The 17,180-nt window shown below is 46.7% G+C and overlaps 1 protein-coding gene across 2 annotated transcripts in view; it reads right to left on the reverse strand.

The window, feature by feature from the left end:
- The window catches only part of LOC115474405 (uncharacterized protein DDB_G0271670-like), a 655,547-nt gene that overhangs the window by 630,099 nt on the left and 8,268 nt on the right, over positions 1–17,180 (reverse strand). For both annotated transcript variants that reach the window (XM_030209864.1, XM_030209856.1), the window contains exon 2: positions 6,178–6,249. In XM_030209864.1, coding sequence (XP_030065724.1) covers positions 6,178–6,228 — 51 coding nt within the window. In that variant the 5' untranslated portion in view covers positions 6,229–6,249. The remainder of the gene's footprint in view (positions 1–6,177; positions 6,250–17,180) is intronic.

Below are 17,180 nucleotides of genomic sequence, written 5' to 3' on the forward strand. Positions count from 1 at the left end.
GAGGGAGGGCAATGGAGAGGCACTGGAGGAAAACGTTTTTGGAATAACTCATGCAGCAGCGCAAGGGCGGGTGGCAGGTTGAAGTTGGTTTGGCTCCAGGAGCAGGGGGCTGTCAATGACAAAGGAGGTAGGCACGGAGGGAGGGGGCAGAGGCTGGGATGTCCCCTTCTGTTAAATGAACGAACTCTGGAGGAAATAACTACTGGGGTTTTTTTTAATTAAATTAGCACCATGGTAAAAATTGTATCATGGAATGTCGGGGGTGTGAATTCCCCTATTAAGCGGTCTAAGATTTTACAACAGCTGAACAGGCAGAGGACCGACATCGCACTCTTCCAAGAAACACACTTAAATCAGACGGAGCATGGCAAACTCAACACCTGGTGGGTAGGTGCTTGTGTAGCAGCGCACACGCAGGGCAAAAAGGGAGGGGTGGCGATTCTATTTAGGAAAGGCCTAGCAGCAGCAATCAATCCACTCTTGGTAGACCTGGCAGGGCGATATGTCATCTTAGAAGCACTGGTGGACAGACAGAAGTTGCTCATCTGTAATCTATATGCCCCTAATAATTATGACCGGCGATTTTTTCAAACGGTAATAGCCTTTTTATTGAAACAACCACATACTGCAATAGTGGGGGGGGGGGGGGAGATTTTAATGCAGCTTGGGACCCCTCCTTAGACAGATCAGGCCCTGGAGGCGCCTCTCCATATTATCACAACAGAGGCCTTCTACGGCTGAGTCAGATGTTGGATCTGATTGATGCATAGCGTGTGCTGCACCCAGGGGACAGAGACTATACTCATCTCTCACGGGCACACTCGACACAGTCGCGAACTGATTATGTTTTGGTATCATGGCGGATGTTTGGGGTGGTGGTGGCGGCAGAAATTGGGCCGTACGCGGTGTTGGACCACGCCTGGGTGGCAGTGGAATAGAAACCTAAGGGTGCGGTCAGGCAGGGACGCAGATGGCAATTCCCCGTAGAGTTCTACACAGACCCAGTGCTTAAAGCTCGTTTACAAGCTAGTTGGAACAAGTATATAACACATAATCAAGATCACCGTGAGGATCCAGTTTTGTATTGGGAGGTGGCCAAAGCGGTGGCTCAGGGGTGAAATCTTAAGCCATGCCCATTCTGTGCGAGTCTCCCGAGATAGGGAGATTCTCCGATTGAGCAAACAGCTCTGTCAGGCGCGGCGGCGATTTGGGAGCACAGATGCGGAACATCATAAACAACAAGTGCTGGAATTGCAATCAATGTTGAACGAGCTTTTGCAGGGGAGGGCGGTGAAGTCGCAGGTATACTACCGGTACATGTTATACAAGCATGGCAGTAAAGCGGGCAAGTTACTGGCAAAATTAATCAAACCCCGAGGAGGGACGAGAAATATTCTGGCACTGAAGACCCGAGGGGGAGACATTACTACCACCGATACAGCAATATGTGAAATTTTTCAAACTTTTTATACGGAGTTGTACGAGTCTCCGGAGGAGTCTGGCCTCTCCAGTAGGATGTACCTGGACAATCTCACCCTACCGAGACTCACGCCACGTGAACTTGAGCGACTTAATCGGTTAACAACAGAAGAGGAAGTTGTGTTAGTTATAGCTCGTAGCCCATTGATGAAGGCCCCAGGACCAGATGGTTTGTGCGCAGAATTCTATAAATTGATGGGAGACGGTATTATACCCGACAACTAAATTTTTGAATCAGATAATAGAGAGAAGGTCGTTGCCACCCGATTTAAATAGAGCCCAAATTGTAGTCTTGCTTAAGCCAGGGAAAGACCCTTTGGACCAACTTCGTATCGCCCTATTTCTTTACTAAACTATGACGCGAAGCTGCTGGCAAAGATTTTGGCCAACAGGTTGGCACACTTGTTGCCTGGTTTAATACACGACAGTCAGGTTGGTTTTGTGGGCGGCAGGTCTGTGGGTAAGAACCCAAGGACGATTTTGGCCTCCTTGGAAAGTAGTTCTCAAAACCAAACACCATTCTTGCTAGTAAGTTTCGACGCCGAGAAGGCGTTCGATAGGGTCACTTGGGAATATCTTTTTACCACTTTGGAGAGCTATGGCTTCTCTGGACGTTTTGTTGCTGCAATCCAGGCTCTATATGCTAACCCTAGTGCAACGATTTGGGTCAATGGGTTGGAATCTCAGAGTTTCCCTATTCGGAAGGGCACGAGACAGGGGTACCCATTGTCCCCACTCCTTTTTGTCTTAGCTTTGGACCCTCTCATTCGAGACATCATGGGGAACCCGCTGGTCCAGGGAGTCCACGTGGCTAGTCATGTCTTTAAGGTAGCAGCATTTGCAGACGACCTCTTGGTCCATCTCACGAGCCCAAGCAGGTCCTTGGAGACTTTGCTGGAGACCTTCCGTGAACATGGCAATTATGCGGGCTTCCAAATAAATTTAGATAAATCTGAGGCCTTGGCCTCCTCGACAGCAACCGCTAGCGAATGGGGGACACAGTTTCCTTTGAGATGGGCGGGCGAGTCCTTTAAATACCTAGGAGTACAGCTCGCAATGAATACCTCGGAGCTATATCAACCTAACGTTCGGATCTTAGCCGACTATACTAAAGAAAAGCTAGATTCCTGGATGGGCCTCCCGTTGTCCTTAATGGGTAGGATAAATTTCATAAAGATGGTCATATTTCCTACATGGTTGTATGTAATGCAAACACTGCCTATCCGCCTTTTGAAGAAGGATTTAAAGAGGGTCAATAGACTCTTCTGCCGGTTCTGCTGGGTGGGGAAAAAGCCAAAATTGGGCCAAGTACTTTTAACAGGGGGGTGGAAACAGGGAGGAATTGGCTTTTCAGATTTGTTTCACTACAATCAGGCTTGTCTCTTTCGCAATCTGTGGGATTGGATTAAAAACACACAGCATTACACACCTACAAATCTTGAACAGGACTTTTTTGCCCCCCACGATGTGTTCACGCTCTGGCATTTGCCGTATGGTAAGATACCCCCAAAATTCAAAACGAGTCTACTGCTCCAATCTCTACGAGAGGTGTGGCAGTGGTGGATGCGACAATTGGGAGGAAATCCCAAGGTCACAGATCAAATACCGACTGTAGGCAATTTAGCATTTGAGGTGGGAATGGACAACCAGACCTTTCGTGCATGGGGCACCAACGGCATTACGAAATTGGAACACTTGTTACAGGATAGTGGAGAGGTATTGCCATTTGAAGTTCTGCAGGAAAGGGTGGGATCCACATGGGGTAATAGGTTTGACTATGCGCAAATTAAACATTATACGAGTTCCTTGGACCAGACTTCCTTAAGGAGTCGTTTGGGGGTAGGCATTCGCAGTTTGCTTAGTGAGATACTGACAGAACAACTTTCGGTCTCAGCTCCATATGGGATCCTGGCCCAACATAAACCCTGGCGGCACTACGAAGGGCTTAAGCGTGAATGGGAACAAGATCTAGGATTCTCATTAGCGTCATGGGATGTGGAAGCCACTTTGAGAGGTATTTGAACATTGGTAACGGATGAGAGGCTGCGAGAATGTGGAAACCGAATAGTTAAGAGGCTATGAGGCATATTTTCAAAGCACTTGGCCTTCCAAAGTTCCCTAGGTTTCTAGGGAACTTTGAAAGGCTAAGTGCTTTGAAAATGAGCCCCTCTATGTCTAAGGCGCAGCTGGCGCACAGCGCTGGAGTCAAGTGATCCAACATGCTCCAAGTGTGGGAGGGGTCCCGGCTCCTACTACTACACCCAATGGCAATGTCCATTGGTGCGGGCTTTTTGACAGCGGATACGCAGTTTTCTGATTCGATTGGGGAATAAAATTTGAGGGACAGAGGGGCAGTTTCTGTTAGATCAACCTAAGGCCCTCGCCCCGTTAAGCACTAGCGCCACTCTGCTCTGCAGGAAAATGAGTTTGGTAGCTCGGAAGTGTATTCTACAATACTGGACCGCCTCGGAGGCCCCAACATATTGGCACTGGCGGAACCAGGTGCATCTTTTGGCATCTTGGGAAGCTAGAGAAGCGAAATTGTCACCCAAACGTAAGAAACAGTTCCTCCAGATTTGGACGCCATATCTGCAAATTCTTAGCCCCAGGGGTCGCAGTTTGCTCCTTAATGCTGTAGGGAATTGAGGTGTGTCACGGAAACTGATGTGAGCCACAGATGCAGATCGTTAAGGGGGGAGGGGGAGAAAAAATTGTTGATCATGTTTTTGCAATAACTGTACTGTATAATACCTTGTTATTGGCAATGTTGAAATGTTGTCAATGTGGTTTTTCAATAAAAACAGTTGAAACATAAAAGATCAGAAACCATTCCGTGAGAAACATATGCAATAGTAGGGGAATATGGGGGAAGGGGTCTTTTTCACATCACTGTACTTGTTAAAAAAGGTCAGTATGTTTAAGTTAAAACAAAGATTAGAATTATTTAGTCTAATATATTTTTACATCAGTTCTATGCTATAAGTATTTCCTTCATAAAGATGAGCACTTTCAAAAGGTAGTCCTTATTCTATTTTCTCACACTCAAATTTTCTTAATCATTGTTTCTTTACCAAGGAAATCATATTAGAGGGAATTGTGTATGTTCCAGTTGTAACCCATATTGATCATTGGGAAATAGACTATAAATTTGGAAAATAAATACATTCATTTAATATACAGAATCTTGAACTTTAGAAGATTCTGAAAAGATGGCCCTTTTTCAAATATTTAACTAGAGTGAAATCTTATGTACATAAAAAGTTTTAGAAACTATAGCACAGCTATTATATGCAAGGTACACACCAACAATTTAATAACTCAGGACCAAATATTCAGCCGGTGGTAAACAGCATTTTGCTGGCCGCCGCCGGCATTATACCCAAAAATTGAATAGGGAGCCATGTCCAGGCTCCAGCATTGAATTTCTGGGTATACAGAGCCGGCCAAGTTATAGGAGGTTAAATGCGATATTCAGCATTTAACCGGCTATAAAGAACCGCATAAACACAGGGCTGGCTCTTGTATGGCGCTATTTATGCATCTAACTGATTAAGTGTTGACTCTGCTCCTGGAGCAACCCCAAAGTAGCTAGTTTTGATCTGGGCGCTAACCAAGCATTTTCAGTGGCACTAAGTTCTGCTGAAAATGCCTGGTTAGACTTGGGCAGAGATTTAAATCACCAGGAGCCTCTACTGGCCATTTAAATCATTTTGAATATCAAGCCCCGAGCATAGTACTCCACAGAACTGAATTAAAGTTCTTACATAAGTATTGCCACACTAGAACAGACCAAAGGTCAATCAAGCCCAGCATCCTGTTCCAACAGTGGCCAATCCAGGTCACAAATACCTGGCAAGATCCCAAAAAAGTTCAATACTTTTTATGATGCTTATCCCAGAATTTATGATGCTTATCCCAGAAATAAGTAGCGGATTTTCTCCAAGTCAATTTAATAATGGTCTATGGACTTTTCCTTTAGGAAGCCATCCAAACCTTTTTTAAACCCTGCTAAGCTAATTGCATTTACCACATTCTCTGGCAATGAATTCCAGAGTTTAATTACATATTGAGTGAAGAAAAATTCTCTCAGTCGTATTAAATTTACTACTTTGTAGCTTCATTGCATGCCCCCCAGTCCTAGTATTTTTGGAAACAGTAAACAACGATTCATGTCTACCTGTCCCACTCCACTCATTATTTTATAGACCTCTATCATATCTCCCCTCACCCGTCTTTTCTCCAAGCTGAAGAGCCCTAGTCGCTTTGGCCTTTCCTCATAGGGAAGTCATCCCATCCCCTTTATCATTTTTGTCACCCTTCTCTGTACCTTTTCTTTGCTCTATAGTATTGCTTCTCAACCCAGTACTTGGGGCACACCCAGTCAGGTTTTTAGGATACCCACAATGAATTTGATAAGGCAGATTTGTATACCAAGGAGGCAATGCATGCAAATCTAACTCATGCTTATTCACTGTGGATATCCTATAAACCCAACTAGCTGGATATGCCCCGAGGATTCAGTTTAGAAGCACTACACTACAGTACATGAAGAAAACTTTTTAAATTCATCTTACTGATGTCAGAGAACAGTGTGTGTTTTGGTTTGTTTGTTTTTTAGATGCAAATGTGTGCCAAACACAACACGTGAAGGCAAGACACACAGAAATGTTTACAAAATAGCTGCATATTTGCACTCACCTCACAGCTATACTTAGGCACAGTTTTGGCATTTTTGGATTTGGAGCTCATTTTTCAGGATGATCAAACAAACTAAAACCAAACAAAACAATTATTGTAGGATCCATATTAATTTAGGATTTTTGTAAAAATAATCTAAAATTTCTTACATGCACAAAGAAAATTACTTATTTAAAATGGTTCTTAGTCATTTTTTTCTTGGATTCATTGTGAAGGATTAACCAATCTATTGTGGTCACCCTGAGGGTTTCAACTCTTGAATTTGTTGTAAACTACTTCTAGGGCCAATGAAAGTGTGATCTTCAGCACACAGTGTTTCAACACAAATGATTAAAGGTGAAATTTGTTCTTACCAGCTAATTTCTTTTCCTCAATTCCCATTAGACTAGTCCAGACCGATAAGTTATGACATTCTTACCCAGCAGATGAGACAGAAAACCTGGAATTTTCCAGAGACATGACAGTATAAGGAGTGGTGCAGTCTTGGAACTTGCCAGCATACTACTGTCAAAGCTCTTGCAGAAAGCAAAACAAATCTCGAAAATGAAGAAAAAGTTAACACAAGGAATCCACAGGAGAACATCTTATTAAAAAAAAAAATCTGAAAAACTGAGAATATGCCATCAAAAAACTGAGGCGCAGATAAGTGGAGAATGCCTTTGAACCCATAATCTTCCCAGGAGGGAACTTGACTGGTCTAGTAGGACTCAAGAAATAGAAATCAAAAAAGAAGAACAAATTTCAAGTTCTTTATCATCCTGCTAGACCAGTCCATACTGATAAGACACACCAAAGTTCTAAGAGCTAAGGTGAGAACAAACACAAGGTTTCCTCCACAACTGCCCTATTGAAGGCACTATTTTCCCTGACACACACAACCCAGTCAGTAGTGCTGGGCATAAAAATGTAGACAAGATTACGTCTCGCCCTACAAATACCTTTCAAAAAGACCACTCTGGACACCACCCAGGATGCTGCTTAGGCCCCCTCATAAAAATTAGACCATAACTCTGTTAGGACCAACATCCAATTCAACATATACACAGAACAAACTGCCTCCTTGAACCACCTAGACAAAAAGGGGATTGGAGATTTGGCTGTTGCCTCACTTTTACATGGAACGTTCTATAAAACAATTTGACTTCCAAGAAGTGTTCTTGACCTTCAGCTAATGGAAAAGTAACCAACAACATCCAACTAATGCGAGGTCTTAAGAACCTCCCACTTGCAGTGCTGGAAATAAGCAGGCAAACGGGAAAATTAGGTTCTTACCTTGGTAATTTTCTTTCCTTTAGTCACAGCAGATGAATCCATTAACTGATGGGTTGTATCCGCCTACCAGCAGGTGGAGATAGAGAACACTGAAAGACCATAGTGCCTCTAGGACGGCTAGCCCCAACTGCCTTCAGTATTTGAGATATTCAAAGCAGAGTGAACCATAAAGGTATAATAACAAACTTTCCTCACAACGAACAATCGCCCCATAACAGGAGCATCAAAGGAGGGACGATCTCAACCTCCTGTAGTAGATCATCATGTAGAAATTCTGATAACTGTTTTCCAACTTCTCCCAATGAGATTCATATCTGCATGAAAGATCTGAACAAAAAACAAAGTCAGACAGGGAGGGATCATGGATTCATCTGCTGTGACTAAAGGAAAGAAAATTACCAAGGTAAGAACCTAATTTTCCCTTCCTTGTCATCAGCAGCAGATGAATCCATTAACTGATGGGATGTACAAAAGCAATCCCTACTTAGGGTGGGAACAGGCCACACCACGAGCCAAAACTTGAGCTCCAAACACAGCGTCCTGCTTCGCTGCAACATCCAGCCTGTAATGCCGGGCAAAAGAGAGCTGAGAAGCCCAAGTAGCTGCACTACAGATCTCTTGAAGAGAGAGTGCACCCGTTTCAGCCCACAAGGAGATGTCTCTAGTGGAATGTGCCTTAAATGCTTCAGGCGGAGACCGACCTGAAAGCACATACGCAGCAAAAATGACTTCCTTGAGCCAACGGGTTATAGTGGCCTTAGACGCCGGGCCTCCATGCCGAGGACCTGACAACAAGACAAAAAGGTGATCAGAAGTCCTGAAGTCATTTGACATCTGAAGATACTGCAACAGCGTCCTGCGGACATCCAGAAGATGTAACTGCCCAAAGGAGTCCGGGAACTGTTCCCTAGAAAAGGAAGGAAGAAAAATGGGCTGGTTCTGTTGAAACGCTGAAACCACCTTAGGCAGGAAGGAAGGCACTGTACGTACCATTACTCCGGACTCCAAGAATTGCAGTAAAGGGTCCCGACAGGACAGCGCCTGCAGCCCAAGACACGCGTCTAGCCGACGTCATGGCCAGCAAAAAGACCGTCTTGAGAGTCACAGCCTTCTCTGCAGCTCGCTTAAGTGGCTTGAAAGACGAACAATAAAGAGCCTTCAACACAAGACCCAGGTTCCAGGCCGGACAGGGCAACCGGACAGGAGGACGGAGCCTAAGCACCCCTCTGAGAAATCTGGCAATGTCCGGATGAGCAGCAAAGGACAAGCCAGCGACTTTCCCTCGATAGCATGATAATGCTGCCACTTGCACCCACAGGGAATTGTAAGCCAGGCCTTTTTGTAAGCCCTCCTGCAAAAAGTCCAGCACAGTTGAGACAGTAGCCCGCGTGGGTGTGATCGCCTTTGAAACACCCCACGCCTCAAATTTGCGCCAGATCCGAGCATAAGCTGCAGAAGTGGACCGCCTGCGGGCCTGCAAGAGAGTGAGATGACCTTGTCAGAGTAGCCCTTGTCTCTCAATTGCGCCCTCTCAATAGCCAGGCCGTAAGACCAAATCGGCAGGGATCTTCCATAGACACCGGACCCTGAACCAACAGGTTCGGCACCAGGGGCAAATGCACCGGAGCGTCCACCAACATCCAGCGGAGATCCGCATACCACGGATGCCTTGGCCAATCTGGAGCGATGAGAAACACCAGACCTCGGTGCTGTGGAATCCGCAGTAGGACTCGCCCTTTCAAGGGCCAAGGAAGGAACACATACAGGAGGCCCGAGGGCCAGGGTTGAGCCAGAGCATCCAATCCCGCCGAGTGAGGATCTCTCCTTCTGCTGAAAAAGCGAGGTACTTTGGTGTTTGCACTTGATGCCATTCGGGTGTCCCCCTTTGGCACAAATCTGAAGAAAAACTTCTTCTGCCAGTTCCCATTCCGCCGGGTCGATTTGATGCCTGCTGAGAAAATCTGCTTGCACGTTGCTCTGACCTGCTTTGTGAGCTGCTGACAGAAGATGCAGGTGGATCTCGGCCCAGTGGCAAATCTGAGCGGCCTCCGCAGCTAGGGCCCTGCACTGAGTGCCGCCCTGAAGATTTATGTATGCCGCCGCTGTCGTGCTGTCCAACAGAACCCGGACAGCAAGCCCCTTCAGAGCCTTTTGAAAGGCCGTAAGAGCCTGGAATATCACTCTCAGTTCCAAGCAATTGATGGACCACCCCGCTTCCACGGGTGTCCACAGACTCTGAGCATAGCTTCCTTGGCAATGCGCTCCCCAGCCTAGAAGGCTGGCATCTGTTATCACCAGGCACCAGGAAGGAAGCGCCGGAGGCATTACTTGGCGCAGCATCCTGTCGGAGAACCACCACTCCAAACTGAGCCGGGCCGCAGGGAGCAACGTTAGTCTGTGCTGATATTCCTGGGACATCGGAGACCATTGCTGAAGCAGGGCAATCTGCAGAGGTCTCATATGCGCTCTCACCCAAGGCACCAACTCCAAGGTGGTCGTCATCGACCCCAGCAGCTGGACAAAGTCTCAAGCTCGTGGGCAAGGCATCCGCAGAGCAGACGGACCTGATTCTGAAGCTTGCACCACCTTTGGTCAGGGAGAAAGACCAACCCCGATGCCGTGTCGAACCAGACCCCCAAATACTCGAGAGTCTGAGAGGGGGGCAGGTGACTTTTGGGGATATTGACCACCCAGCCTAGTGCCTGCAGGACCGCCACCACCCTGGCTGTGGCAAGACAACTCTCGGTTGCCAAGTCCGCTCTGATGAGCCAGTCATCGAGATAAGGGTGAACTCTGATACCCTCTCGCCTGAGACAGGCAGCTACTACCACCATTACCTTGGAAAAGGTACGGGGAGCTGTGGCTAGGCCGAAAGGCAAGACCTGAAACTGAAAATGCTTTCCCAACACTGCAAAGCGGAGGAACCGCATGAAAGACCCGCCTTCGGCGGGAGGCACCGGGATCACCGCTCAAAAGTGCAGCGAGACTTGTAAGGGCTCCTCTACCGCCACCCGTTTTACAGCAGTGCCACATCGGGACTCCACAAACACGTCTCTCACCGGGGCACCGAATTCCAGTCAGTAACCTTCTCTGATCAGGTTCAGGACCCACTGATCTGAGGTAATCTTGGTCCACTCCTCTAGAAAGAGGGAAACACATCCTCCTATTGCAGGCAAGGAGGAGTGGACCGGCGTTCCACCATTGTGGAGGACGCCCCTGAACTCCTGGCCTTGAACCGGCCCCTGCGGAATGTTTGTCCGAGCGAAAGGAGTTCCTCTGCTGAAAACGGGCACGTTGAGAAAGCCCAGCAAAGCACCCCGGGCAATACCTTCAAGCTTCACGGAAGTGAGGTCTGGAAGAGGAGGGAAACACAGAACCCTTGGAAAAAGGCCTCTGCCTATCCTCAGGTAACCTCTGGGGTTTATATTCCCCCAGGTCTTTCACAATCTTCTCCGATTCCTCTCCAAACAACAGGAGGCCCCGAAAGGGTAGCCTCACCAGTCTTTGCTTAGAAGCCATGTCAGCCGCCCAATGCCGCAGCCAAAGAAGGCGGCGGACGGACACCGCCACAGACATCTGTTTAGCCGAAGCTCTGACCAGATCATACAAGGCGTTAGCCAAAAATGACAGGGCTGACTCCATCCGCGGGGCAACCTCAGAAAGGGGGCCTGCACCATCGGCGGGCTGTTCCACCGCCTGCTGTAGCCAGGAAAGACATGCCCGGGCTGCACAGGAACTACAAATAGACGCCCTCAAGGCAAGGCCCGCAATTTCAAAGGACCGCTTCAGCACGGACTCAAGCCGCCAGTCCTGCATGTCTTTCAAAGCAACTCCTCCCTCTACTGGGAGAGTGGTCTTTTTTGTCACTGCCGTGACCAATGCATCCACTTTAGGCATCCCCAAACGGACCAAGTGCTCCTCACGCAGAGGGTAAAGCTGACCCAGAGCCCTGGCCACTTTCAAAGGCCCATCAGGGTCAGACCACTGAGCAGAAATAAGCTCTTGGATGGAGTCATGCAGAGGATAGGCCCGAGTAGGCTTCTTAGTACTCGCCATCCTAAAATTAACAGGGGAGGCCTCGCCTTCAGCAGGATCACCAATCGAGAGGGCCTGCAAGGCGTCAGTAATGAGAGCTGGCAGCTCGTCGTGGTGGAAAATCCGGACCACACTGGGATCATCCAAATCCAGTGGCAAACAGGCACCCTCCTCTGGATCATCCGTCCCTGAGGGTCTGCCAGATCCCTCAGAATCTCCACAGCCCAACCACGAGGTGGGGGAGGATATGCGCCACTTTCAGACGGGGAATTTACCTGTCTATATTTAGCGTGTTTCCAACGCTCGGGGGAGGAAAACCTCTGAAGTCATCCCTGGGGCATCAACACCCGGAGGGAAGCCAGGAGGCAACGCAATGTCAGACACCTGCGGCAGAGCTCTTTTCAGCATAAAAGCCTTATGCATTAAAAGCACAAACTCAGGGGAGAAAAACCCACCCTGACCCTCCGCCTCCAAATTAGGAGAAACGGATGTAGGAGCTCCTCTGGCAGCCTCTAAACAAGGCATCCCCCTGCACTCCTCCGCAACCGCGAGGGTCGAGGCATGCGGCGCTTCCAAAATGGCGCCCGCTGCCAGCTCCATCGAGCGGGAAGAAACATCGCTCGGTATGCTCAAACTAGCGTGAGCGTCTAAGAAGCACGTTTTACACAGCCCCGCTGCTGATCTGCGTTTACCACAATGGGAGCAGCGCTTAAATCCTTCAGCAGCCACTGTCCATTTTTTCACAGGACGGGAATATAGCAATAAAATGGCGGCTTTGCACCAAAACTTACCCCGTTCGGAACGGCGTCCGCGTCAAGCTGCACAGAACCAGAATCTCTGGAAAAAGCCTCAGATCAGCCACACAGTTTGTTTGTTTTTAACGCGGGACCTCCCCGGAGGAGCTGGGCACCACTCTCACCTCAGAAGACCGAGTCAATGAGCTCCAGTCAACCTGCACAGAACCAGAATCTCTGGAAAAAGCCTCAGAACAGCCACACAGTTTGTTTGTTTGTTTTTAACGCTGTGAGGAAAGTTGGAGGCAGGCAGCAACAGAGGGACTCCGGGAGGCGGGGGGGTGGGGAATGGGTAAGGCAGGGAAAGGGCGAACCTATATGCCTTTAGTGGGCACCACCAGCCACAACACCCCTGCTCAACTGGCAAAGCACAGGAGCCACCGCAGGCAGTCTGAAATCTAGGAGCTGATCAAGCTACGTCCACACCTGCTGGGAGATAGAGAAATACTGAAGGCAGTTGGGGGCTAGCCGTCCAACGGTCACTGTGGTTTTTCAGTGTTCTCTATCGCCACCTGCTGGTAGGCGGATACAACCCATCAGTTAATGGATTCATCTGCTGCTGATGACAAGGAAGGTGACAATAATGATATGGGGCTTACGCCAAAAGACATTTGAGACTGGAAGACCTGAATATGTATACCCTAGAGGAGAGGAGGAAGAGGAGAGATATGATAGACATTTAAATACTTGAAAGGTATTAATATACAAACAAATATTTCCCAGAGAAGAGAAAGTGGTAAAACTAGAGGACATGAATTGAGGTTGTGGGGTGGTAGACCTAGGAGTAGTGTCAGAAAATTCTTTTTCATGGTGATGGATACCTGGAATGACCTCCCGAGGGAGGTGGTAGAAAAAAAAACTGTGGCGGAATTCAAAAAGGCGTGGGATGAACACAGAGGATCTCTAATTAGAAAATAAATGATATTTAAAAAAAAAAAAAAAAAACTTAAAGGGTTGCATATGTCAAGTGGTGCTTAGATGGTAACTCTGGCTGCATCAACTAAGGCCGGTGCAGGGCTGATTTGTACGGTCCGAGTCCCGTATATGATGATCCGGTTTAGGGTGAGCTGGACGTCCTTGTAGATAATATGCTAAAATCTTCTGCTCAGTGTGTGTCACGTTTTCAAAGCTGGAACTAGGTTTGCGAGCCCTTGGCAAAACCATCCCACACCGGAGAGTAGGCAGAACAGGACTGGAACCCCAGACTGGAGTTGCAGCAGAGGCAAACAAGCAGGAATAAGCAGAGCAGGCACACTTAAACTTCACCTGCACTTGGCCGCCTTTCACCAGGAGTTGAGCCCCTGACTGCAAGTGGCCGGCAGGACTTACTGGGCAAGGCAGGACTGGATACCCACTAGGCTGAACTAGGACTGTGGGTCAGAGAGGAAAGGAACATACAGGGGCAGCAGGGCAAGGAAGGGAAAGCTAAAGGGCAGGACTGAAAGCTGCAAGCAGCCACTAAAACAGAGAACAAAACACTGATAAGACACAGAACTGAAAGCTACAGAGCAGCCACAAAGACATAAACAGACAAAGACTAAACACAAAACTATAACCCAGAGACAGGACTAGCAAACAAACAACAACCTAATCTAAACTACACACAGCCTAACTAGAAACAAACAAGAATCTCAGGCAAGAACTTAAACAGAAGTGCAACAAGCACCAACATACCAGGGCCTAAGGCGATGCAAAGGCATAGAATTTCCAACTGACTAATAAGCCCCGCAGCAGCTGAGGCTCAAGCTGCAGCAATCACCAGGCAACTACGGGTGCTGTGTAGGTTCAATCCAAGCAAGTCTGGCAGCCCGGAAGATCCGGACCGTTCTGAAATCTAGAACGGGTGACAATAACCAGACAGTCCATTGCAGCCACCAGGTGGCGAGAGGAAGGAGAGCACAAAACATGGGCACAACCGTGACAGTGTGTGGCGGTGGCCAAAAAAGCAAACAGGATGCTAGGAATTATTAGGAAAGGGATGGTGAATAAGATAGAAAATACTATAATGCCTTTGTATCACTCCATGGTGCGTCTGCACCTTGAGTATATTGTGTTCAGTTCTGGTTACTATCTCAAAAAAGATATAGTGGAATTAGAAAAGGTTCAAAGAAGAGCAACCAAAATGATAAAGGGGATGGAACTCCTCTCGTATGAGTTAAAAAGGTTAAGGCTCTTCAGCTTGGAAAACTGGCAGATAAGGGGAAATATGATTGAGGTCTACAAAATCCTGAGTGATGTAGAACAAGAAGTAAATCGTTTTTTTACTCGAAAAAGTAGAAAGACTAGGGGGCACTCAAGGATGTTACATGGAAATACTTTTAAAACAAATAGGAGTTTGAAGTTATTTGGTTATGTATATTAGATTGACTCATCAATAAAAAAGTTGAAACATAAAACAAATAGGAGGAAGTATTTTTTTCACTCAACAAATAGTTAAGCACTAGAACTCTTTGCCAGAGGATGTGGTAACAGTGTTTAGTGTATCTGGGTTTAAAAAAGGTTTGGACAAATTCCTGGAGGTAATGTCCATAGTCTACTATTGAAACAGACATGGGAAGCAACTGCTTGCCCTGGGATTTATAGTATGGAATATTGCCACTCTGAGATTCTGCACGGAATCTTGTCACTCTTTAGGATTCCGGAATCTTGCTATTCTTTGAGGTTCTACATGGAATGTTGCCACGATTTGGGTTTCTGCCAGGTACTTGTGGTCTGGGTTGGCCACTGTTTGGAAAACAGAATACTGGGCACTAGATGGACCATTGGTCTTACCCAGTATGGCTACTCTTATGTTTTATCATCTTGCTAAGGATGTAAAAAGAATTGAAGCGGTGCAAAGAAAGCTACAAAAATGGTATGGGATTTGCGTTACAAGACGTATGAGACTTGCTGACCTGAACATGTATACCCTGGAGGAAAGGAGAAACAGGGGTGATACGATACAGACGTTCAAATATTTGAAAGGTATTAATCCGCAAACGAACCTTTTCCGAGGATGGGAAGGCAGTAGAACTAGAGGACATGAAATGAAATTGAAGGGGGGCAGACTCAAGAAAAATGTCACGAAGCATTTTTTCACAGAGAAAGTGGTGGATACTTGGAATGCCCTCCTGCGGGAGGTGGTGAAGATGAAAACAGTAACGGAATTCAAAAATGTGTGGGATAAACATAAGGGAATCCTGTTCAGAAGGAATCCTCAGAAGCTTAGCGGAGATTGGGTGGCAGAACCGGTGGTGGGAGGCGAGGCCATTGGTTGGGAGGCGTGGCTAGTACTGGGCAGACTTCTACGGTCTGTGCCCTGAAAATGGCAGATACAAATCAAGGTCAGGTACACACATTAAATAGCATATACGAGTTTATCTTGTTGGGCAGACTGGATGAACCGTACAGGTCTTTCTCTGCCGTCATCTACTATGTTACTATGTTGTCTGATTTTTATTTTTATTTATTTAAGGACACCTGATCTACTACGGTCTCTTTTGCAACCTCACTATCAGGATACCCTATCTTCCCTGTTTTGGTGATATCTTTGAAAGATACCTTATCCCGAACCATGCGCTTTTGAGCAACTGTCGGCCTTCCCCCCACTGGTCAATGGACTTGAATTGCACCTTACCAGAGACTCTGCTGGAACGATACATATTAAACATCCATAAGAAAGTGTTATTTATGGACCAATGAGAAATGCTCTATGAATTTGCCTTACGTCTGTGCATATTGCCACAAGGGCTTTCAGGACGACCCTCACATCCACACCTACACGTAGGAAATGTGGATCCAGCACAGCAATGCTCGCCCACATGTTCTAGCATCGTCCTTTGGTACAAGACTATTGGAAAGAAATACTGCAAACGACCCAAACTTACTGGGATTGTACAATTATACAGAATCCTCTCCTCTTACCTGGTAGCTATAGCTACACATCATCTGTTCCTACTGGCTTAAAACAATTTGTTTATAAAAGACAGTGCTGTTTGGTGTGAAGGCCATATTACAGTAGAACCTAGTAGGCAAAGGTGGCGTTCATTGATGCTATACCAGATGCGCCTTGAAAGACAATGTGTTTCCACGTTAGAAGATGCACGGGGAAAGCAGTTCCAGAACACCTGGGAGCCTTTTTGGCTGACTCTGTCCTCTAAAGCCCGCAGTAATTTGCTGAATATGTAACTTGATCAATGTATATTAGATTAGAAGGTAGATTGGGGGGGGGGGGGGGGGGAGTTTTGAGAACAGGATTGACGGACTTCTATTTATTTATTTTATTGCTTTTGTATCCCACATTTTCCCACCTTTTTGCGGGCTCAGTGTGGCTTACAATAAATTATTATATGATTATGGTTACATTATGAGGAGTTGAGTTAAAACAAATGTCCAGGTATCGATAAGGGGGAAAGAACAATAGTGATGAGAAAAAAGGTTAGGTGTGTAAGAATTATGGGGATAGGTATACTAGGAGAATGTGATGTGTTAGAATTATGGGGATAGATGTGCTAGGAGAATGTGTTGATGCGTTGCCAACAGTGTGTGTGGACTTCATGTGCTTTGATCCTTTTGATAGATCTTTTCAAAGAGATGAGTCTTTAGTAGTTTGCGGAAGTTGGTTAGTTCATAGGTTGTTCTTAGGTTACGTGGTAGTTTGTTCCAGATTTGCGTGCTCATATAGGAAAAGGTTGATGCGTGCATCACTTTGTATTTTATACCTTTGCAAATTGGGAAGTGGAGGTTAAGGAAAATTCTGGACGATCTTTTGGCATTTCTGGGTGGTAGGTCTATTAAGTCGGACATGTAGGCTGGGGCTTCACCATTAATGATTTTGTGGACTAGTGTGCATACTTTGAAAGTGATGCGTTCCTTAAGTGGGAGCCAGTGTAGCTTCTCTCGTAGTGGTTTCGCACTTTCGTA

The sequence above is a fragment of the Microcaecilia unicolor genome, chromosome 1 (assembly GCF_901765095.1).
Source record: "Microcaecilia unicolor chromosome 1, aMicUni1.1, whole genome shotgun sequence".
NCBI lineage: Eukaryota > Metazoa > Chordata > Amphibia > Gymnophiona > Siphonopidae > Microcaecilia > Microcaecilia unicolor.